Consider the following 25,747-nt stretch of genomic DNA (forward strand, 5'->3'; position numbering starts at 1 on the left):
ATTTTTTTTGATATTGAAAGCTCATGATTTAAATTTGGGCCTCCAGTTTTTTCCCCCAATTTTTTGCTGTAAAATGCATTCCTATTCCTATCGCATTTGAGTATGGCTGATTTTATCAAGTTAAATTCCATAAATAGGTTTATTGGACCTATGATACAAATATTCTGAAGACTTAACAAATTGCTAAATTGTCTTTCACAAAGATCAAACTGCTTTATGTATGTCTTTTTTTTTTTTTATTGTGCCAGTTTATGCTGCTACAAATACTTCGTGAGAGTGCCTGTTTCTCCATATCCTAGTCAAAACAGCATAGCATTTTTAATAAAAGTTTGTGGAAAAAAGAATTCTTTTGGTTAAAGCTACCATTTCCCTGGTTACTGTAGAGTTAAAGATTTTCCCACATATTGGCCATTTTTACTTATTTTTTGAGTTGTCTATTATTGTCCTCCGTTTTAATTAAGAAGGTGCTTCTTGTTCTTTTATTAGAGCCTTTTATGGAAAGGGCATCAACCCACTGACGGGCAAATATTTTTGCTAGCTTTATTCCTTATTATGGTTTGTTTTTAATTATAGAAGTTCTAAAAATTAGATAATTGAGTCTATCAACTTTTTGTTTCTTCTTTCTCCATCTCAAAAGTAAAATTTTCTTCTCAGTTCTGTTGTGGCTTCATTTTTAAATTTTATTGTACTCTGTCAAGTTTTTTAATGGTGTGAGGCAATGATTGAATCCGAACTAACTCACGTTCCCCCACCCCCATTAAAAATTTGTAATTTTTTAAATTATTACTGAGTAAAAGCTCAGTTATGAAATCTGTAAGTTACAGCTTTTTTGTCAGAACAGGGATATGGATACTTGTAGCCAGCATTAATTATACAGAAAGAAATAGATTTGTAGTTTGCTTCAAAAACTATTTCAAAGGTATGGGATACAGGAAAACACAAAAAGAAAATAAATATCCACAGCTAAGCCTGGGTTAACATTTTGATTTTTATCTTTTGAAAATACATTTAGCATGTAGGTGATTACATTTTAAACAGTTTTGGATTCTGCTGTTTTTGAAAAATCAGCATTCTAACATAAACATTTTCTCATGTGAATTTTTACATGTTTTCAAATGGTCATGATATATACTGAGTCAATATACAATATTTTCCATGATTACTTTCCAGTTTTTAGATAGGAAGATGGTTGCAGTGGGAAAAGTTTTTCCTTATGCTTAAATGTTTGTGTTTCATGGATCTCTAAAGGATAGGTTCCGGCAAGTGAAATTTCCTTGGTCAAAGGAAGGTCCTTATCCCCCCCCCCCCCCCCGCCTCCCTCCTTTAAAATGGTTAACTTGTTTTAAGTAATTTTTTCTTCAGTTTACCTACTACCGTCAGGAAAAGGAGTACTTTTCCTCACCATGCTATTGTGTTATCTTCATTTTGCATTTTCCTGCTAACTTGATAAGGAAAAATTACATTAATCTTATTTTATTGGTTCTTCTATAGTAATGAGGTTAAACATTGAGAAAATAGTTTTAAGGAATGAGATCTGAGTGAGAATACTTTTTGATGGATATGTACTAGTAAGTTGGCAAATGTTAGCCTCCTTTTGTGCCAGTGTGCAGGCGAACTGATCTTTAAATTTGTTCATCAGGTAGTATTCCCTCTTATAACAGTAACCTACTTTGTGGAATGATTTCCCCTAGTTCTTCACTGAATGTGTTTTGAATGGCAGTTACTTTTTTTTTCAATATGATCTTACTCTGCTCCTGGCTACCCATTGCCTACCTACCTTTCTCCCTCTCTCTCTTTTTTTTTTTTTTTTTTTTTTTTTTTGGAGGGAGAGAAACATTGATGTGAGAGAGAAATATCAGTTGGTTGCCTCTATATGTGCCCTGATTGGGGACTAAACCTGCAACCTAGGTATGTTACCTGACAGGGAATTGAACCCTCAACATTTCAGTTTATGGGATGACACTCCAACCAACTGAGCCATACTGGTCAGGACCCATTACCTAGCCTTTTGCCAGAGCTGGAAGAACCTGTTGTCTTCCATCTTTCCAAGCTCAGTGAGGGGACTTGGAGTGATTATATAATCCAAGCTGGGAAAAACTGGAAGCTTTTTTCATTCTGGTATCAAAGGGAAGATGTGAACCTGAAGTTGCCAGCTGCTATCTCACACCTTATTGGAAGAGGGTGGACAGGCAGAGAAAAGGAAACCTCTTAGAGAGTATGTGTGTTTTAAAGTTCTGACAAGTTTCAGTTCCTTAGTTCTCCGGGGCTGTGTCTCTAGGTTTATTTGATTGTTTTGATTCTAGAGATAATGTGTGTATTATTTTATTTCATTTTTTCCATTATTTTAATAAAGCCTCTTGGCTTTAGAGTTGAGTCCTGCCTTAATGTAAGACTGAAGCAGTATAACATTGTATTTATCCATTTGTAGCATACCATGCTAGTAAGCACGGTGTTAGAAGGTACCATATTTTGCTGTGTGTATAACGTGCTCTCATGTATAATGTGAGAAGGTACCGTGTTTTGCTGTGTATAATGTGCTCCCATGTATAGTGTACGCCCATATTTTTGGCCCAAACTTTCAGGAAAAAAATCTTTAGTTTTAATTCTTTAATTCAATTATTTATATTTAGAAATGAAACCGATTGTCACAGTCTAGGGTATTATTTTATACAGATACTGTTACTGCTTTCTGGAGCTACATAAAAGAATTAAAAACATTTATAAAGATATGGAATTAGTACTACCCATGTGTGATGCGCATCCTTATTTTCCTCTCAAAAATTTGAACAAAAAAGTGTGCATTAAACATGGCAAAATAACAGTAGTTCCAAAAATGAGAGTAGGATAGCCTTTGTTACAAGCAGTTCGAACTCAGTAGGGGAAATGGGCATGTAGATTTTTGGTCAGGTGAGAAACATTTCTAGAGGATGACCTCATTGAACTGGGCTGTGAAGGCTGAAGTAGGAGTTGTGAAGCAGATGGTAGATGTCAGCTGTATTCTACTTAAAGTGTGGAATCAGTTACTTCCAGAGTTTGGATTTTATTACTCTTTTTTGTGTATCGTTCGTTGTTTTGATCATAAGTAGTAGGTGTTCAACAAATACTAGTGTGGGATAGAAATAACAGATTTATTTCCATGGCATTTCTAGGTACAGAAATGTGACTTACTTTTGCTGAAATAGTCATGAAAAGATGATAAGTGTGAAGGAGAACCTAGGGTATAGTTTAAATGGGTTGTGTAACAAGGTGTGCTAGATTCTGTTACAGTAACAAACAGCTCCTAATACTCATATATTATAACAATCTAGCTGATAGAAAATTTGTCCTTTCTGGATCATCTTCAGGCACTCTGCTCCATGTCTGCATGTTTAGGTATTTAGGTGTCATTGTTGTGGCAAGATACGGTTAATGTTCTCTGACTCTCCAAGACTTCTCCCAGAACTTGATTAATTTCTACTCCTGTTTCCTTGACCGCAGCAAGTCATGCTGTGTCAACTAGCTGCAGGTAACTTCCAAGCGGTTCAGCAAGTGCCATTATACCATGTGTCTGGAACAAGGAGAAAGAGGGTATCTGTAAACAGCACACTGTAGCCATCACAGGCTGTTTAGACATGATTTTTAAATTCTACTCCCATATCTACAATAGGCCATTTGTTTTCCTAAATTCTTACAACATAGCTATAGGTACGATGTGTTTTCTTGATTCTCCTACTTGATTAACCAGTATAGGATCTTTTTAAAAATACTCTTTTTTGTGTGTTTTTATCTTTTCTTTTTTTTATCCTGATGTTTGCTCAATCAGATGGAAGTTCTTGCTTTATTGTCTTTGGGAGGAGAATGTTCAGGGGAGACAGGGTGTGATATGCAAATAACTTCATTGTTTCTTATGACTAAATTGAAATCACTTCTAAAAACAATTTATCCTAGAGTTGGCCAGGTAACTTGGGCCTGGCTCCTTCAGTAACGGTATACCTTACTGCTATAATTATGCACTTTGAGTTTTAGCTACAGAACCATGTGTGTACACACTCTGCAACTTTTAGTGCTGCCTGGGTAATGCTGAGAAGGCTAGCTTGTCCCATCAGGCTTTGGGGTTACAAGGCAAGATTAATATAGTGTTGTGTTAAATAGCAGCATGGTTGAAGTGGTCTGAGAAGAACAGAGATTACTTTTTTCTAGTTAGAGGTTGAGTATTTTGGGGTCTTATTTTTTATATTTTTAAAAGATTCTTTTTATTTTTTTATATTTTTAAAATGTTTTAAAGATTTTATTTATTTTTAGAGAGAGGGTAAAGGAGGGAGAAAGAAAGGGAGAGAAACGTCAATGTGTGGTTGCCTCTTGTACACCCCCAACTGGGGACCTGGCCTGTGACCCAGGCATTGTACCCTGACTTGGAATCAAACCATCCACCTTTTGGTTCACAGGCTGGCACTCAGTCCTCTGAGCCACACCAGCCAGAGCACATTGGATTCTTAATAGTACCCATGTTAAGTTCTTTCTTGGATCAGCAAAATAATATTTTATGTTTTATGATTTTATTTGCAGTGTGTATTCTTGCTATAATCATCATGAAATTTTGTCCAAAAGCACATCATTAGTGTATTAGAAACCTGTAAAATGTCAGCTTCCATAAATTATTTCATATCATTACAGATTTGCTTTAATTCTTCTGCCTATCAATGTTGAGGGAATCTGATGTCCCACACCACTTTCTACAAAGTGCTCTCACTCTTAGAATGCTTTCCTAGATGTATTAGTATGACTAAGAAATGAATATATACAGATGCTTCTTTAGTAATTGAACAGCAAATTTTAGCATCACATACGGAAGGCTTTTTTTTTTTTAAATGTAATACAGAAAGCAAAAGAAAGCAGGAGGGCTTCTGCTTAGAAATGAAAAGAAAACGTGTTTTCTGCCCTTTTTCTCATATACTGTCTTCAAAGCCTTAAGCTATTTATTTTGACCTACATATAATTAGGGACAGAAATACCAGCATGGACAGGAAAAATTTACCATATTTTGCTATGCATAACACGCTCCCACATTTTTAGCTAAAACTTTCAGGAAAAAAAAATCTTCCATTTTAATTTTTAATTCAATTATTTACTTATTTATATTTAGAAACAAAGCTAATTACCATATTCCAGGGTATTTTGCATATGGATATAGTTACTGCTTTCTAGAGTTGCACTTTTAACGCATAAGCAACAAATAAAAGAATTAAAAACATTTATATAGATACAGTGTTAGTACTACCCACATATAATGTGCATCCTCATTTTTCCCTTAAAAATTTGGACAAAAAGGTGTGCATTATACATGGCACAATACAGTAATAACCTTAGAGGCAGGCCTTTCACTTTGACTGCTGAGCCCTTAGGTGTAGCTGTGGTGTTTCAGATTTGTGGAGTTGGCAGTATCTGGGCTCTCTTCGTTTTCCTCTTTAGGGGCTGTGTGATTTTTGGAGGACTAATCTCATTTTCTAAATCTTAAAATGGGAATATATATGTGCCTTGGGAATCCTTTGAGGGTTAAGTTGGATACTGTATTTAAATAATTGATATAATGCTTATCACATAAAAGTATTGTCGTAATAAATTTTTACCCAGGTGTTTATAAAAGCCAGTGTAGCTCATTAAATAGTTCTGCATCACTAATTTATCACAAATCACTAATTTACTTTTGATTATCTTGGTGTTTATATACTCCTCATGAAACTAATTTGTGAAATGGGGCAAAAATAAATTGAGCTGAAAGGTTCTCTTGAGGGGTCCATCTCTTCCCATGGTTTTGATTACATTCAATCCCCTCTCCCTTTTTTCTTTACACAGTAATATAAACGTTGCAGTTTACAGGTGTATCCTGAATGTACCCACATCACTGAAGATAAAATATTTCTGCTCTTGGCTAACTGCTTCTAACCCTTGTCAGCCTGTTGTTGCAAACTATTAAGGACAAAAATCTAGATCCTTCCACCAGGCATTTATGCCCTAGCCTTTCCTTTCAACCTTGTTTCCCAATGTATCTCTGTACACAGGGAAATTTCATATCATTTACCAGGTGCCATGTAGGTTTCATAATTTCCTGCCTTTACTTTTGCCTGTTCTGCTTTTTACTGGAATGATTTTTTTTCCCCTAGCTTTTTATCCTTCAGGGTGTGGTTTAAATGCCATGTGATCTGTAAAGCCTGTATTGTTACAAGTAAATTCTCCCTTTGTCAGAAACTTTATAGCAGTTGGTAGATCACTTTGTTTTATGAGACTCTGACCTCTTTGAGGACAGGGACTAGACTGTGTGTCCTTCATATTTATATACTCTGATATATTTGAGTTGGCAAACCTAACAAGTCTGTTGAAATGAGTAGTTAGGTACAGTTCTCTGTCAGTTTCAAAGCTTCTATTCTATAATGTATATTATATAATGTATTACGATGTCCTTTGGTATCTTGAATTAAGACATACATAAAATGCTTGCCTACACGTAGAGTTTAGAATCATGAACATAATGTACAAAAATTTTACAAAGGTACAAATAAGCAAAAGGAAAACCATTGATAACAAATTATTGTCTCAGTAGGTCAATTCTTGATGATACTATATTCAGGTGCTTGCATCTATATTTGAATTTATTGAATGTGATAGCTACAACAATAGACTTAAATGCCACAAACAGCGTATTCATTGTAGGCTTTTTCAAAACGATGTATGACCCTTGGTAAAACTACAAAAAAAAAAAACACCCCAAATCTTTTGATTCCAATGCATTCCAGGAAACTTCAGCCATGCAAAACAAATGAGAAATTACAAGCACATTTCTCCTCAATGTCACAGCCAGATTTCAAAATTTTTTTCATAAGGTCTTTTATATGTTACCAATACTATTTGAAATACATGAGTGATGGGACAATTTTTCATTGTATATTTCATTCTGTATATTGCATGAAATCTACCTTTGGTCCACATCTGCTAAATACCAATAGCACTTGTGTTCACCAGCATATTTTCAAAATGCTCCCTAGAGAAGGAACCACTGATGTTTAAAAACATTGCTTTGTAAGATAAATAAAGACTTCTTTATTTTATATGACAAAATCATTTGGACTAGCATTTTGCCATAAAATATAGGAACATTGGTCAGACCAATCAGCTTCTGTTTTGTGATGGAAATAGAAAAAAGTTTATTTTACAGGGACCATGAAGGAGGGTTTTTTGTTTTTTTGAAAGTGGTTCAAATGAACTTTTCACCTTGATTCTTGAAAATTAATGGCTTATTTATAACATGCATGTTATAGTATCGTAAACAGCATTTAATTTTTGAAAACTATAATTGTATATAAAAGCATAAATGTGTTGTATGTCTCTATACACAGGAAACGAATTTGAGGCTGTATTTAAGCCCCAAATCATTTATATTCAGTAATATGTACATGTATTTGAATTTTGAATATGTCTTGAATAGAAATTAATTTTATACAATTTAAGACTTGTAATGTAAGAAATTAACTAGCTACTTGTTAACTAGCCACTTTTCTCATTTTGCTTAACATTAAGGTAAGAATGTGCTCTTTTTATACAAGATTTTGGCCTCTTTTAGATGTCTTTGGGCCTAGAGATGTTTTTTAATACTTTGAACTGCAAATGATTTTACTAAATGCCTATAAAAGTAAATTAAAATATTTAAAAGGGACAGTTACTACAACTTGCCTAAAAGTGAACCAGAGACATTTTAGACTTGCTTTTAAGTTACTCTTGAAAGCATATAACCCAGAGTCGATTTCTGTTTTGTTGCAACATCGTTTTCTTTAATATGAGTTAGTCCACATACATTTGGTAAATAGGAAAATGCTGTCAATATAACATGAAGTAGTATTGGTTCACAGACAGCATTCCCTACAGTGATATCATGCAAGCTGAAATGGGCCCAGATAGGCCTTTCAATTGAAAAAAAAGATTTGGTAATAATCTATGAAGATCTTAGGAAAAAATTGGAAAAATCTTGCAGAAATAATAGGAAGAAATCATTTATTGCAAGAAATAGATAGTTCAGTGGCTTCCAGAACCACTGCACTTTGCACTGTGTTAAACAGTTTCAGAAAGCTCAAAATAATTTATGTCTGAACTTGTAAAAAAAGAAAATGTCAAAAAGAAACGCCTCCCCTGCAAACTATTTTTAATTTTGTTGAAGCTGGTCTTAAAAAGAAAACTTCTTTAAAAGTTTACACTTAACAGGAGAAAGTACGAAAATAAGACTCTAAAGAGCAGAACAACTCATCATTGGTGCAAATATTAGTGGAGATTTAATTTTTTATTAAAATTGATGTTTTTGTGGGAACTTAGAAAAATAGCATAGGTTTGAGTACTCTGCCCAATCTTATTTTTACCAATAAATCAGTTATTTTTAGTTGGTGATGTTTTTAAGAATGTGAGTTTTTTTCAAGAACACCCATGTAGACGGCGGTATAGAGGCTCCTGAACCACACACACCCACACCCATTCATCCACTTGTCTGGGCTATAATTTACTAAATGGACTCATTCTTGTGCTACTTTAAAAAGTTTGTCATGAATTTTACTGTGCTGTTCTTGCATATTTGATTTATAGTGGATACATATTTTACTGGATTGTAAACAGATTATACGTTTTAATAAAAATTAATGTACAGCATTAAGGTTTGGTAAATGAAGGAGTTGGTAAAATGAACAAAAAAGAGGCATCACTGTTCATTTAGTGCTGAATACTGTGATTTCTAATTAGCTATTCTAGATTGGCCAGTATTTTATGGAGATTTATTTTACAGTATTTTGAGCATTAATTTATAAATGGGCATAATAAAATAGAACCCTACTTTGGGAGGCTTCATATTGTTAGTTTAAAGTACCTACCATCTGGTTGTCTTCTCCTGTTGTAAGCCAAGGGTTGGAAAACTGACACATGAGCCAAACTGAGCCTACTGTCTGTTTTTATAAATAAAAATTTGATTGCAATATAGCCATGCCCATTTATTTGTGTATTGTTCATACCTTTTTTGACACATAGTATATAGCCCACAAAGTTGAAAGTGTTTACTACCCTTTACAAAAAAATGTATTAATACTATGATAAACAATAGGCAAGACGGTAATGATCAGTATTTTATGATATTTTACAATATATTTTAACCAGTTCTCAGGATATAACTCTTAAAATAATTTTAGGAAAGGTAGAATCAGATCAGCGTGGACATAATTGGGTTTAAGCCACTTCTGTGAGCCTCAGTCAGTTTCTAAGATGATTGGATATTGTTTACTTTTTTTTTGGTATTCTGATATTGTTTACCTGATAAATTCTTTAGTTCATTGAAGGTGATAGTAAGAACATGAAAAAAGCAGAAGTAGATTTTGGTGGGTGTAAAGTTCTAGATGTATTTTACAACCACAGAACAATTTATTTGGATTAAAGAGTTGGGGAATGCTACCTCCACAGTGGAATAAATGTTAGTTTATGCTGGTGAATTTCTGTTGACAAAGACAATGAATGTTACTATTATTTTTGAGATTTGCTAGGGATATATTGTGACTTTTTTAAGCATTGACATTTGAATGTTTCACTGTCTGAACATTATTACAAAGTTGTCTGGCTTTGGATAAAGTTTTTTAAAATATGGTTTTAAAATTATAATAAAAAATATCAAGGAATATGTTATATTTTAAAATTGAAGTAGAAATTGTGATTCAATTAAAATTGATTTATAGCAAACTTTATGAAAATAAGAATATGAAGAACCCACCCCAGCTGGTATGGCTCAGTGGATTGAGTGCCAGCCTGCAAACAGAAAGGTCACCAGTTGGATTCCTGGTCAGGGCACATGCCTGGGTTGCGGGCCACGTCTGAGCTTTTCGAGAGGCAACCAGCCAATTGTTTCTCTCGCACATTGATGTCCCTCTCTCTCTCTTTTTCCCTCCCTTTCCCTCTCTCTAAAAATAAATGAATAAAATCTTTTAAATTTAAAAAGAATGTGAAAAACCTGGATGACATAACTTATAAATATTGTTCCATAGATATCATGTTATATACTCTGAAAACAGAACATTATACCTTCCTTTAAAAGAAAAAACAAATGATTTGAAAATTTTCTCAATCTCATTTCTTTTAAAAAAATTAGTACTCTCAGGTATGTTTCTAGAAATGTAATAAAAACAAAGGCAATTTCTAGAAATTAAATCTAATAAACTCATGGGACAAAGCAAAAATTTCATTTTGCAGTGGAATAATATCTAGGAAAAGTAAAAAAACTAAGTCACTGTAAAAAAATTTTACAAGATTCAATTTGACTACCTCAGAGAAAATACATACCTGGAAAAAAATATATATATTCATTACTTAAGTGAAGTCTAAGACACTTGAAAGATGAACCTAGAGTTTTTTATTGATGTGTTACTATTTTGTCATAGGTTAGAATCTTAAAAATGGAAATGATATTATGGATCTAAGAAATATTTCCTTTCATTGAGAAGCTAATTTCGTATCTCCTTTCAAGAATCCAATATTGAATTCTTCTGGAAAAGTTGAAGAAAAAATGAAGATACTGAGATGAGAAACCTTAGATCTAAATCTTTTTAAAGACTTGGTAGAACTTGTATGATACATTAAGAGTTGTATTGCTTCCTTACAGACTCAATTAGAATTTTTGTGTGAGGTTGTCAGTGACTTATTTCTAAGCTCCTTTGAGATCTGTTCAGAATGAAAGCCTTTAAAAAAATTTTTTTAAACAAAGTTAAACAGTTTTGGTATTCATGAAACTTTGTTATTCTTATTAGATATGCTCTTTATGTTGTTTACATGATTTACATGGGTGTGGGCTGTGAATTACATAAATTGCCTCTGTTACGTTAATATCTTGCCTCTGTAACAAGCTCTTCTGAGTATATATATATATTAGTGCACGGTTTCCTTGCTTTTATAAATCTCATATACCTGTTGCTGTGGATCAAAAAAATCTAACCACTTGAAAACACTGTGTCCCTTTAACTTGCTCTTAGCACAAGGCTGACACAAGGATTTGATTTATCATAAATGCAGGGCACAGCAAAAGTAGGTTTACAGTTTGTATGGAAAATAAGACAATCATTAATAAGTAATATAAGAATAAGCTGTGTTTCGCATACTCACAACTGTAAGCCTGCTTTTGCCCCATCCTGTATAACCCAACCATGTATTAATGATGGAATCTTTTGAACGTGTTTGGAATATTTTGTTGTAAATTTTTATTTCTTTCTAGGACTTGGTTTTGGGTGTATTTTCTATTGATTATTGCTTTAAATTCTTAGCAGCCATCACTCTATTGATTTCATGTAAGTTTATTTACTCTTCAGTGCTTCTAATGATTTTCTGTGTAAAATCAGCTTGAGAATTGATTTCACCTACTTCTTCATTTACTGTTCTAACCTGGATTGTTATGTACAAATTGGGCATCAGTATCATTGTAGGGGTCACAAGTTGTCATTTCTATAAACCTTTTAAGTTATTACAGTCACATTGTCTATTAAAAGTAGTGTTTAGATCTAAAATTCAGATTTACTTTTTGTAAAAAATGAGCTTATTTGAATGTCTGTGATAAAATCACTGAAAAATTTATTGCTTAAGCAACTCTAATATTGCTATGCAGTTGTGACAACTGGTAAAAAAATCTTAACTTGAATATTCAGGGAGTTGGTTTTAAGTGGCACTTTCTTTTGCCAGATTATTTAATAGAATACTAATTTAATAATAGAAATATTTGGGAAAAGGGTAGGGTCAACAATGAAGAATTGGGAGGATTTTTTAAAAAATATGAAAAATATTTCACTTCCGTATTGTACTTGCATCTCATTTTCCTGATAGATTTTTGTTTTGATTTTCTGCTGACAGGTCACATTTAGGGCAGGCAAAACATAAGGGATATAGCCCTCCTGAGAGTAGAAAATCTAATTCTAAGGCACCCAAAGTGCAGTCTAATACTACTGAACTGTCAAGGGGACACCTTTCTAAAAGGTAAATCTTCACATTGCTTATACATTTTCAAGGCAGAATTATTTGCATATGAATCATTGCATAATGTTAAAACTTATCAGTATCCCAAAATGTTATGATACATGTTTACATTATTCTGAGTGTAACTTTTGCAATAATAGTTCATCAACTTTGCAGTGATGTTGATGGAATGTACCCTAAACAATGCATATATTTTCTTGCTTAGATAGGTATGAGGTTCCCCTTTTTCTTAATACATCATTACAGACTTCTGAAATGCCTTTTTGCCATTTTCCTTGGTTTTTAATTGTCAGACCATAGGCCAGTGATTTCTTAAGATCTGATTGATAGGAGTCTTTGGAAAGGAATGTTACTAAAGATTTAATGATATAAAATACAAAAATTTCTAACCTTTACTTTGAAAGTATATAATTTAATCCTTGTTTATTTTACGCTTGAAGTTGTGTTTGCAAATACAGCATCACCATTCTAGTTTCACCTGGTTCTGAAAAAGTATTTTTTTCTTGTAATCTTAGTTCTTGTTTTGTGATTAGGAGTGTTAGTGTCAGTAATCTTTGGGTTAAAGAATAAGCCCGATCTTTGGGCTAAAGAATCAACCTGAACTTTCAATACTTTTTACCATTAAAAGTCACACGCTTTAAAAAATTTTTCCAATTTTGAACCATTTGGAAAACTATATTTATTATTGGACTTAACAGGAAAACTTTTGTGTTTTTTTTTAAAGCACTTATTCCACAGATTTGAGAAGTTAATATTACATAACAGGTTTAATGATGGCAGGCTGATATTAACGCTGTTCTTATCTAACCTCTTAGAAGCTGCAGTTCATCATCTGCTGTCATAGTTCCACAACCAGAGGATCCAGAGAGAGCCAATACTTCAGAAAGGCAAAAAACGGGGCAGGTGCCTAAGAAAGACAATTCTCGAGGAGTGAAACGCAGTGCTAGTCCAGACTACAACAGGACCAATTCTCCTAGCTCTGCAAAAAAACCAAAAGCACTTCAGCATACTGAACCTCCCTCAGAAACAAATAAGCCACATAGTAAGTCAAAGAAGAGACATTTAAACCAGGAGCAACAACTGAAATCTGCACAATCACCATCAACAAGCAAGGCTCATACCAGAAAGAGTGGGGCCACTGGTAGTTCACGGAGTCAGAAAAGAAAGAGGACAGAGAGTTCTTGTATAAAGAGTGGTTCTGTGTCTGAGTCAACTGGTGCCGAAGAGAGATCTGCAAAACCTACCAAGCTGGCTTCAAAATCAGCCGCCTCAGCCAAAGCTGGGTGTAGCACCATCACTGATTCCTCTTCTGCTGCCTCTACTTCCTCCTCGTCTTCTGCTGTAGCCTCGGCCTCCTCCACTGTACCACCAGGTGCCAGGGTAAAACAAGGAAAAGACCAGAACAAGGCCAGGCGTTCCCGTTCAGCATCCAGTCCCAGTCCCAGAAGAAGTAGCAGGGAAAAGGAACAGAGTAAAACTGGTGGCTCTTCAAAATTTGATTGGGCTGCTCGTTTCAGCCCTAAAGTTAGCCTTCCTAAAACAAAACTGTCTCTTCCAGGGTCTTCTAAGTCAGAGACATCAAAACCTGGACCTTCTGGATTACAGGCCAAATTAGCAAGTAAGTTCATGGAGAGATCCTCTTTCTTTAATTAAGAAAATTTCTCTTGATTTGTCAAAGTGATCATGCTTTCAAGATGGTCAGGGGTTTTTTATTGTTTTGTGTGTTCAGTCTGAGGCAATTCTTAGTTGATTACTGTACCTTTATCTGTGCAACAGTACATAATAATTAATACCACATTTAGTTTTATGGAGACAAATAAGGAATGCCGACTTCTTAGTAATAAACCATCATATTTTAGTGTCTGTATCTTTCTTTATCTTTGCAGCATCTGCTACTCATTTCCTAATATCAGGGTTGGTCATCAAGTTGGATTTTCTTCTGTGTACCAGATACAAAATTACTCTAATCGTGAGCGGCTCTTGACCAGGATTAGAAATCAAATGTGGGGGTTTTTTTGTTGCTGTTGTTTTGGTATTGTATATTGTATATTTTCCCACTAGGTAAGTGGGAAAGAATGTTGCTCTCTTGAAGCTTATAGTGGAGTAGAAAGAGCTAATGTTTGAGAATGACATTCAAGTAAAGATCAAACTAGATGGGAGAAAGGGATCTTGATGTACAGTTTTCCTCTCTTTTTTTTCCCAAAAGTCTTCTTAAGGAAGCCGACATTCATTTCATAAGATATGTTGATGAACCATTTCAATTATGCAGTTGCTCTAACAGTAAAGTGTTTTTTTCTTCCTTTTTACTATTTTGAGAAATCGGAAAAGAATAAATACAGAGAATAACACAGATCTTACCTACAATTTTTAAGCATTGAATTTTTGTAATATTTAACCAGAAGCTGGATTTTGATCATCTTTTCTCCTTTTGAGCCCACATAAAAAATTTCAGATCCACATTTTGAGTTAGAACTTTTTCAGGTTATTAGGAGATTTTATATAGTGTCTAATAGGACTCTTCTCAAAGTTTTGAATCATCCTAATATATTGAATATTGGGATGATTCTAGCCTAATATTGAATTAGAGCTAAATGTTAGCTAGCTCTGTTTAGTTTAACCCTGTAACCTATAACTAACTACTTTCAGTTGATTCATTATTAGCTAACTTTTATACTAAATAAAATTTTGTTTAACCTGTGTCATAGGGCTGTTGAGAAAGTAACATCTTTTACTCTCAGATTGTAGAATTTTGTTCTTTTTGGTATTTTAAATTTGTAGTGCAACTGCATAAAACCTTTTGAATTTGAAGGTACAGGCATTGGATTAAGATCAAGATTGGTATCTTGAAGTCAAGAGGCAGTAAAAGGCTGGGTTAAAAAGGGAGAGCAACAGTCCTTTGGGCCTGCCAGTGTGTTTTTTGACGATTACAGTTGTTTGTCTTTGCTTTTATACCTCTTCCCCTCTCTGCTTTAAAGTGAAATAGAGGATTGTGTGCATCTGTGTTTGCACATGTGTGCACGCGCCCGTGTCCCTTTTTGTCTGTCATCATTGCAGTAGCTCTGTGATCTCCACAGTCATTGGGCCAGGTTGAGTTTGCAGCATGCCTCATGGGATTCACTCCTCACCTTTCTGCCTTCTAGTCTACCTCACCTGAGGAGCTCATCTTTTTCAACTCTTTTATGTAGGAGGGTCCAGGCCCAGATGAGAGAGCAGATTGTTCTTGAGTGTCATGTCCTCGCTCTTCTCAGAGACCAGCTTTCTTGATAGAACTCTCTTAACATGATTTTTTAAGGGAAGCTGAACTCTACCAGTGGCCAGTCAGTGGGATTTGTGAAGTTGCTCTCAGGAACACTGGAGAGTTTTGATGCTGTGCCATAATAACACCAATCTAGATAGTGTGTTAAAGTCACTGTACACATGATCACAAAGTGACTTAGTAGTTTAAAAATATGTGTGTGTTCTGTGGTCACTAATAAAGCTTTTGCATTTTCACTGCCACTGTCCTAGTTCTAAGCTCTAATTATAGCCTAAGATGTTGAAACAAGAGAAGGGAACCAGTATTTGTTTAGCATCTAATAAGTGCCAGGTATTTTACATATGCAGACACAATTAATTTAAAAAATAGTGCTTGGTGATAGTTACTGTGAAAATTTATGCCTGAGTTATATCTTATAAGTGGCAGAGTTAGGATTGAAGGCGGAGGAATGCGTGACTTTGAAGCTGTTACTTTGCTGCGCCACTTTGCTGCACCTGTGTTAGTCTCTATTTTTCTGTTGTAGCATCTTTGGATCATTTTTAAAGAGATTAACATAATTTGGATCAAATGTTAAGATCCCAGAGGAGACAAGATTTTATCTAATTTTCCTTCACCGGTATTGATTCCTCTTTAGGGATGTATACTGTGTGAGGTAAGGATTTATACCGTCCCATTCACTACATACTCACTTCTTTTCAAATAAGTGAAAAACATTTCTAAACAACATAATAGGAAATATTCAGTGTCCTTACAAGCACCTGACAATTGGTAAATACTTTACATAAATCATTTCATTTACCCCTCATCCGCCCTATATGGCAGTTACTGTTATTCCTATCTTACAGGTAAGGAAACTTAGGGTCATTGGTCAAGTTACCTATTCAAGGCCACAGAACTAAGAAGTAATAGAGCCAAGCGTTAAACCCAGGTCATCTGAATAGGATTCAAAGAATTAAGTAGATTGGATGAGCTAAATCTAGGAAGGTTTCCTGAACTGAAGTCAGTTGGGTCAGGTGAATTTTAGGCATGATTAAATGTGTCACTTCAGGGAAGTTAAGAAGCAGCACTGCAAGAGAATTGGCAGTATTTGGACATTTTATTTAAGAATATAGGGGCAAAGTGCAGGATCTTAGGGGAATACATCTCTAGGTTTCAAGTAATTGTATTTTGAGGAGAGAGAGCTCTTAATAAAGAGCTAAAAATCCTGGATTAAAACCCTAGTTCTGCTATTTTATCACCTGGTAACTATGGGAAAATTTGTAACTTTTTCATTGTAAAATTGGCACAATAGTTATTTGAGGAATAAATATGTGAGGAGACTTAGCATAGCGCTTTAGTGCATAAGTTGCATCACTAAACTTAGGGTGTACAGCTGAGTTTCATTATCATAAGAGAAAACATTCAGAGCAGTGTGAGAATGAAGGATTTTAAAATGCTAGCCATTTATCAGTTAAAAATGCCTATCCTTACATTTGGAAGATGTTGATTTGAAGTTCTGTTATAGTTTTGTAAGGTTGGGCAAATCATTGGCAACCTAATCCCTAATCTTATTTGCAAATGGTAGTATTCTTGTGAAGCATAAATAAAAGAATGTATGTGTGAAAAGTTTTATAAAATTAACGCACCATATAAACATAATGGTGCATTGAGAGTTGTTGCCATATATTTGAAGGGCTTCTGTATGCATCAGGTTTTTTTGTTGTTGTTTTTTAAACATCAACCTAGGGATCATAATTAGATTCAGTGGTTAGAAGTTGAGAAACAGATTTCTGATTAGTATATCTCAGGGAAACAAAATCTGTAGATTATCAAAAAAGTGGAATGGACCTATGCTTTGTGATACAGAATGCAGTCCAAATTGGGTAGATTGTTTTCTTCAGCTTTTCAGAATTTGTGAACTTCATGGTAAAGCTTCACGGTAAAGCAGATTTTTTCCAAATGGTAGGAATAACAGTACTTAAAAGATGCTTTGTGAAACCCATTGCCCTGTGGTCAAATATCATCACTCAAGGAGATTCGGAATTTGCATTAGCATAGGAAAGCTGTGAGAAATCTTACAGTAACTTCTGCCTAACTCCGTATTTTATAAGTTTGATCACCTGTATTACCTTGAAAGATAGCAGTGGGTTGTGGAACACACTTTGGGAAATGATGTAATACCTTTAGTCAAGACACTTAAGGAGGAGGATACTTCCCCATGTGTTGTTTCTGCAACATTAATGGCCTGGTGAACCCTCTCCTAGGGAGGAACTAGGTCTGGCAGAAGAACTAGTGAAACAGCTACTTTTGTGATGGGCTTCCTGAAGCCTTTGGCTTGCCAGCTGCAGGGGAACAAAATAACTTAGGGACAAAGGTCATCCTATATCAGTTGGTAGTAGTCTCGAGGTAATAGTCCAGAAAGGATAGTGTTGTGTGACAATTTTTTATATGCATTAGGAAATTATCCTTGATACATGTTGTTTAACCTAAGCAAACAGACATTCTTAACAATTTATATGACATAAGTGTAAAACCAGTGGGACAATGTAATGAGACAAGTGGCTTTTAGAAATGGTTTATAATGTTTTAAATATAATAATTAAAAATATTTTCTTAATTCGCCTGGTTTCAAAATATGTTTTGCTAATCTATTTTCTTTTTAAATAAAGCAAATTTTGAAATAATCTGACTTCCAAAGTGTGTATGTCTGAATAGTAGAAGGTGATGGATGGCATAGAAATATAGGAAACAGTGTGTGGTCAAAATTTGGATAATTATGGAGTATTTTTTACAGAAAAATTTAAAGGTATTATATTTCCAATCTGATGCATCTATTTGTAGATCCAGTTTTCTTTTCATTATTTAAAGTGGATATCTTGTGCACATTATTAATAGCCTAGTCAGTAGTAGTTACTAGCTTTTTTCCAGCTTGAGTTTCAAACTCTTCTGGTGACTTGCAAGCAGCCTGTGGCCATTATTAGAACTAGACAGGAACCAGGCAGGTGCCAAATTCTGGGAAGGTAATTTCTGCTCGGATTAGGACTCTTTCTATCAGTCTGAGACATGGTACTTTGCACCTCTAGCATGGGAGGAGGAAATAAACATGATTTGAGCAAGAAAAAGGAATTTAAAAGTTAAACTCTTGGTTTCAGCTAGTTAGTTGGGGCTTATAGGGTCATCCCTACTGAGTTTACAAAGTTGAATTATCTTTTAGTCTCCTGAGGAGTTTAAAGGGAAAGGGCTGGGTATTAAAATTTTTCTATATTGTAAGGCAGCTGTTAAAATCATTGCAACTACTTTGAAAAATTACCAGCAATTCCTGAAATAGATATTAAAATTTAAAAACTGGGTTTCCTTTTTTTTTTTTAAGGTTAATATGTATTATTGTATGCCAGGTTAGAATAAGAATTAATTTAGACAAAGTACCTTTTACTAAACTTACGTGTAAGGTAATGAAAACTGAGCTTCTGTATTCTGTAATATTTTGACACTTTTGAGTATAAAATGTTTGTTATTAAAAAAAAGACTAATCCAGACAATACCAAAATGTACAAAAAGAAGAATGCAAAATCACAGTTTGATCACTAAGGACTACCTTTCTTCTTGTGTGTGTATCCTAATTTTTTTTTCCTTATATTTATTAATACTTAAATGCAGTTTAAGGTGTTCTATAAAATTTATTAAAAAACAGTAGTCTTCCTGCCCTATTGCCCTTCCCTATAGTTGATTATTTTGGTACTTATTTTAGTGGCTCTAAATTATGTCCTCAGATGTTATACTTGTTGATTATTGCACTGTTGTTGTTGAGCACTATTGTATGTTTATTATGGAAGATTTACACCACTTCTTTGCCCACCTTTCATTGCTTTACCTGAATTTAACAATTTTTTTTTGTCGTCCTTTTTTTGTGATCCCAGTACTCTAAACTCTGCTACTAATTGTCTAAGTCTTTTTTTAATATATATTTTATTGATTATGTTATTGCAATTGTCCCATTTTTTTCCCCCTTTATTCCCCTCCACCCTGAACTACCCCTCCCCCCAGCATTCCCCTCCACCTTAAGTCATGTCCATCTGTCGGACATATAAGTTCTTTGGCTTCTCCATTTCCTATTCTATTCTTAGCCTCTCACTGCCTATTTTGTACTTACTATTTATGCTGCTTATTCCCTATACCTTTTCCCCCTCCTCCTCCCCTCTGTTACTGTTCATAATTTTTGATCTTCTTTTTCTTAGATAAGTCCCTTTAACATTTCATAAAATAAGGGCTTGGTGATGCTGAACTCCTTTAACTTAACCTTACCTGGGAAGCACTTTATCTCCCCTTCCATTCTAAACGATAGCTTTGCTGGAAAGAGTAATCTTGGATGTAGTTCTTTGTCTTTCATGACTTTGAAAACTTCTTGCCAGTCCCTTCTTGCCTGCAAGGTTTCTTTTGAGAAATCAGCTGATAGTCTTACGGGAACTCCTTTGTGGGTAACTGTCTCCTTTTCTCTTGCTGCTTTTGAGTCTCTCCTTATCTTTAATCTTGGGTAATGTAATTATGATGTGCCTTGGTGTGTATTTCCTTGGGTCTCTCTGAGCTTCCTGGATCTCCTGGAAGTCTATTTCCTTCGCCAGATTGGGGAAGTTCTTCATTATTTTTTCAAGTAAGTTTTTCAATTTCTTGCTCTTCCTCTTCTCCTTCTGGCGTCCCTATGATTTGGATGTTCGATTGTTTAAAGTTGTTCTGGAGGTTCCTAAGCCTCCCCTCATTGTCTTTTTTATTTTAATTTTTAATTTCTTCATTCTGTTCTGTTTGAATGTCTATTTCTTCCTTCTGCTCTAAATTGTTGATTTGAGTCCCGGTTACCTTCCCTTCACTGTTGGTTCCCTGTTACTTTTCTTTATTTCACTTTGCATAGCTGCCTCTTTTTCCTCCATTTTGCGACCATACTCAATCAATTCAGTGAGCATCGAGGTTACCAGTGTTTTGAACTGTGAATCTGATAGGTTGACTCTCTCTTCATTGCTTAGTTCTGTTTTTGAAGCTTTGATCTGTTCTTTCATTTGGGTCATATTCCTGTCTCCCCGTGCTTGTTGCTTGTTGTTGGGAGAGGCGGAACCTTAGGTATTCACCAGGGTGGGGTATCCCAGATCTCTGAGTTGTGATGCTGTCTGTGGGGGAGGGATCCAAGAGGGAACAATGCTGTTTGCTCGATTCACCTTCAGTCACTTCCCCTGCAGCCCACGAGCAAATTGGGCCCCTCTGTGCTGATTCCCGGATGGGTGGGTTTGTGTACATTCTAGGACCCCGTGGGCCTCTCCAGCGGAGTCTCCCTTGAGGCTGGGAGTTTCTCCTGTCGCCACAACCCTGACAGGTTTTTACCTCCAGAGATTTTGAGGCTTTCTTTTCCCACACTGGAACCCTGGATTGCATGGTGTCTCGCTCTCCAGCTGTTCTTCACAGTTTATCTGCACACAAATGGGGGCCCGCCCAATCCTGCCACAGCCGCTGCCTCACATGCCTGGTCCTCCAGCCTCGGCCTTGCCACTTGTCCTCTCTACTGCCCCTCTCCACCCTGGCTTCCTATCTCTGCCCATTGTCTCTGCACCCCCTACCGGTCTGGATGAACGTTTCTTTAAACTCCTTGGTTGTCAGACTTACATACCGTTTGATTTTCTGGCAATTCTGGTTATTGTTTTTAAATTTGTTGTCCCTTTTTTGGTTGTACGAGGAGGCATCATGTATGTACCTATGCCTCCATCTTGGCTGGAAGTCTCTATAATTGTCTAAATCTTTTCTTAACCTGTTTACTTACATTTGTTTCAGCTTCCTGAAGAAAAGAGGCCTCTGGATGTCTGCCTTTCTGTGCCTGGTTACACTGCTTTTAGCCTCTGGATTTTATTCAGTCTTTCCTGTTTTCAGAATCCACATCATTTTTCTGTGATGGAACATTATCTTCCACTTGCTTTCTAAAAAGTGCTTATGAGAATTTGAAAAGCTTTAGAATATTTTTAGATTTTGAATGTCAGAAAATAAATAACCTTGATACTTGTTTGACCAATTGAACAGAGTTCTGGGTCAGAAATACTTTTCATTCAGAACTTGGAAAACTTGTATTATCTTTTTGCTTTTGATAGCTACAGACACTCTGATTCCTGATGTGTTGTATATGTAACTCATTTTTCCAGACGCTTGCAGATCTTACCTCCATTATTTAGAAATGTCACAATTTTGTCATAGCTGTGGGTTTGTTTTTATTCCTTGTTAGGGTGACCAGGAGTCCTGGTTTCCCTTGGGTCTTGGGACATTGCCCAAGACTCAGGACTTTTACCCTAAAACTACAATTACTTTTGATGATTGTTCTTTTGGAAGGTTCTGATCTTAACTTTTTGTTCTTGTTTTCCTTTTTTGTTCTACTTTCTAGCAGATGTCTTCTTGTTTGCTATTTGTTTTTATTTTCAAGAGGTTATTTTGTTCTCATTTCCTTTCTTGTAATGGATGCATTTCTTTGAGGACATTATGAGAGTTTTCCGTCATTGTATAGTCCTCTTGTGTAAAGTTTCTTGGTTTTTTTTTTTGTTTTTTGTTTTGTTTTTTTGTGTGTATGTACGTGGAATAGGTTAGGTTTGTTTTTGGCCTTCATACTAAGAATTTTCCTCAGATTCTGGTAATTTCTGATTGTTTCCTTAGATTCAGTGTAGGGGCACCAAAAATCTAATTGTAAGCTCTGAGCATGTAGATGAGATTTGACTGAGATTCCCTATCAAGTGAACTGGTTGGGCTAGTCATTAGGAAGTCTCCTCTGTCATTATTTTTAGGTCCTTTTTCTTTCCACGGTGTAGATTCCTTCAAGGCTCCTGCCTGAAGGCCTAACTGCTCCAGTTCTAGGCGCTGGGTCAGAGAAGACGCCAGGGAGAGGGGCCAGGTGTCATTTATTATGTTGTTTATACTTCTCCCCCCTCTTGTTTGTGGTGTGGTGTGCCTTTTTTCTTCAGTGTACTTTGAGAATTTCTTTATTCTGTACTTGGTAAAGAATAAAGGTCTTGTGCTTTGCTCCTTCAGGAAAGGGATAGTTTATGCAGCTGTGCGAGTGAGGGAGGGGACCTGGGGTGTGACTGCTTCACGAACAGCCTGTCTAGCCCTCAGTTTTAACTACAAAGTCTGTCCAGAGGTACCTGGTACCATCAATTCCTGAATCCTTGTGAGATTCTGAGTATCATTCTAATTGTAGTTTATCTTAGTTTCCCACCTTCAGTTTTCTGGACTTCCCAGAGCATTTAGCACTGGAATGTTTGTTTTTTATCTTCTAAAATTGTGTTGTGGTAATAGTCTCTTCTATTCTTCTCATCCTGGTAGATTCATGCTTCAGATTCTTTTAATGCCGTTTCAGTGGGGTTCCATGAGAGGACAGAAGTGAATGCTTATGTTCAGTCTTCTGTCTTTACCGAGAAAGGTAGACACTTCTATATATATGCACATACTTTTACCAAACTAGGAGCTTGTTCTGTGTGACAGTAGGCATTGGTTTTTGTGGATCTGTTACAAACCAGGCTCCATACTGACACTTTTATATTAAATTTCATCCTCATGGTGACAGAATGAGGTAGTATCCATGTTTTAGATAGGAAGAAACCAAAATTCTTTATATGCCTAAACTCTTATTAATAGATTCTTTTCCTTTTTTTAAAAAAACCCCATAAATTCTCTCCTTTTTAATGGTTATACGGGATGTACCTTAACTTAATCCCATTTCCAACTAATGGGTATTTATATGCTAAATTTTTAAATTGACAGACGCTTTGTAATTTACATCATCGTTTCCTTGTTAGGTCACTGATTATGTTGGTTTTAAATATTTTTCTCTATTTTAAATTGCCTCTAGAAATACATTAATTTACATTCCCACTAGCAATGTAAAAATGCCAGTTTATTCACATTCTCAGTAACTTAACAGGTGTTCCTACAGTTATTATCATACTGATGTTTATTTAACCATTCCTTATTATTGGAGATTCAGCTCTTTTACAGTTTCTCATTATCAAAAATACCAATGCTTAAGTGAGTGTCTCTGCACATTTCTAACATTTTAAGTTCACATTGCCAACTCAGTGTGTGAAACTGCTGTGCACTGACTAGAAAGTATGAATTTGGGATTTAGCCCTGGCTGATGTTGCTCAGTAGATTGAGCACCGGCCTGAGAACCAAAGGGTCGCCAGTTCGATTCCCAGTCAGGGCATGTGCCTTAGTTGCGGACCAGTTCCCCAACAGGGCGCGCATGAGAGGCAACCACACATTGATGTTTCTCTCCCTCTCTTTCTCGCTTCCTTCACCTCTGTCTAAAAAGAAATAAATTTTAAAAATCTTAAGAAAGAAGAACTTGGAATTTAGCTCACTGTGATCTGCAAAAGTTCTCTTTTATTATTACTGAGTGATTTTAAAATAAACATTTATAAACACTTTTTATATGATTGGTTACTTCTCATTTTCTGAATTTATGTTGGCAAAGTAACCATTAATAAAGATGTAGAAACTTGAAAGTAGACACACAGCAATGCCAAGGTATGCCACGTTCTCATGATTCTCTGCTGAATGAAGGAATCAAGAGCTAGTTACTGAGAATACACCCATTGTTAATTGATCCTCCTTATTAGGTCCAATTTTTCCAGTAGCAAAATGACCCTATTAAATGATTGTAAATTGAACTCCTCATGTGCTAATAGTTATATTTAGCTCTTTTCCTTCCTTTTATGAAGGAAAAAAGGAGTGTTTCTGAAACCCTTTGAAATAGATTCAATATGTAAATAAATAGATATTTAATATAATTGTTGGCACTTTATAATTTATAAAAATTGGGAAAAGTCAGTCACAGTCATCCTTGAGACCTGCACATGTAATTGAATCACAGTTTTTCTGGATATTTACCCTTACTTAAGGTATTGGTTTGTGGACCTTATTCTTGTTGGTTTTTCTATTCCATTTATTGTCTGTAGGAATATGACAAAAGTAAGTAAAAATTAAGATACCTAATCTAGAAAAATTAGTACTGAAACTTTTATTACTAAGATATTGTTTAGCTCAGGGGTTTTTGGTTTGTTTTTCCTTTTTAAAACATAAAGGGATTTGTTTTTATTTTTATTTTGTTTTGGAGAAGTTTTGTTGCTCTTACAAAAATTTTTGACCGATTTTTAAAATTTAGGTAAGTGCTTAGACTGCTCTTTTTCTCCTGAAAGTCCAGGTCAGTAAGCATTTTTTGTAAGGGACCATATAGTAAATAAGTATTAGTCTTTACTGACTACATAGTCTTTTCACATGTCCTTTCATTAATAACTCTCTAAAAATGTAAAAACCAATTTTTAGCTTGTGGGCTGTACAAAAAACAGGCCACCAGCTGTAATTGGTCTGTAGTCCTAAAGTTTGTTGGCGCCTACTCTGGAATAAAAATTTTAATAATGACTTACAGTAAAAAAATTTGGGTTTATATGTGATGGATAGTCAGTCAAAATTAAATGGAAATCAGCTCACATGACTGGTAAAGTCAAGAGATTCAGCCTTGCCTGGATCCAGGAGCTCAGATAAAGATGGCCCTATTTGTCCCAAGCCCTGTGACTTATGATCCCCTCGTTTTCTCACCCCCCAAAGAAGACATCAGCCTGTAAGAAAGGCCCTTATATTTCCTTGGGTCAAATGCCTATCTTTCCTTGAATGAGGCATTTCACTGGTGGAGGGGAGAGCGGATGGTGTTTGTAGAATTATGATTGGAGATGATTGAAATAGTCTGGCCAGTTTGAGTACCATGCGTAGTAGAGTATACTGTGAATGACAGTTCATCAGTAGCATGTAGAGAAGGGGTAGGAGATATCTCCCCAGAGAATTAGAGAGAGAAAAGAGGCAGGGCACTCAGAAAAAGGGTTGCAAGGCATAATGCAGCACATGTCTACTTGGTCATTTAATATTACTTTAAAATAAATGTATAAGTTGGAGAATAAAAACATTCATGTGTTTGAATGACATCATTACTCACTGAATAAAGGCGTTAGGTTGATGTTTTATTCCCTTCTGCTTGATTTTCGAACAACTTTATCAAAGACATTGATACTCACGTTTACTTTGACTTCTTATACAAGGGAAGGCCAAAAGGAATCTTTAGGAAATTGAAAAGTTTGCTTAATTATTGCATTGCTAATACTTTATCATGGGGGCACTATATATTCATTTTGGACTTTGTACTAGGTCTGATATATGTGTATATACAATATCAAAGATTAGCATACCTATAACAGATCATGTAAGAATTAAAAGTAGAATAAAAACATGACAGTTAATATGTATGGCCCAGTTGTATATTGCTACTTTTAAAGTAACACAATTAAGAGTGGAAACCTTACTTTTCTAAGGATGGAGTTGTTCTAGCTTCCAGGACTCTGGTAGTGAAGTTAGGTAATCATGTTACTAGTGCTCATTTCTTCTGCAAATGACAAAATTGGAATCATTTCACAGTTTTTTAGTATAATGAGAAAT

General features: G+C 35.2%; 1 protein-coding gene across 17 annotated transcripts in view; it reads left to right on the plus strand.

Moving 5' to 3' along the window:
* TRIP12 (thyroid hormone receptor interactor 12) overlaps positions 1 to 25,747 on the plus strand; it is a 147,342-nt gene that overhangs the window by 44,348 nt on the left and 77,247 nt on the right. For 10 of the 17 annotated variants that reach the window (XM_054585560.1, XM_054585558.1, XM_054585564.1 and 7 more), the window contains exons 3-4: positions 11,887 to 12,009; positions 12,825 to 13,627. In XM_054585560.1, coding sequence (XP_054441535.1) covers positions 11,887 to 12,009; positions 12,825 to 13,627 — 926 coding nt within the window. The remainder of the gene's footprint in view (positions 1 to 11,886; positions 12,010 to 12,824; positions 13,628 to 25,747) is intronic. The other 7 variants (XM_054585573.1, XM_054585570.1, XM_054585571.1 and 4 more) reach the window with 2 other exon arrangements.

Source organism: Pteronotus mesoamericanus, unplaced genomic scaffold, assembly GCF_021234165.1.
Source record: "Pteronotus mesoamericanus isolate MK-2021 breed Mesoamerican mustached bat unplaced genomic scaffold, CSHL_Meso_final contig_90, whole genome shotgun sequence".
Classification (NCBI taxonomy): domain Eukaryota; kingdom Metazoa; phylum Chordata; class Mammalia; order Chiroptera; family Mormoopidae; genus Pteronotus; species Pteronotus mesoamericanus.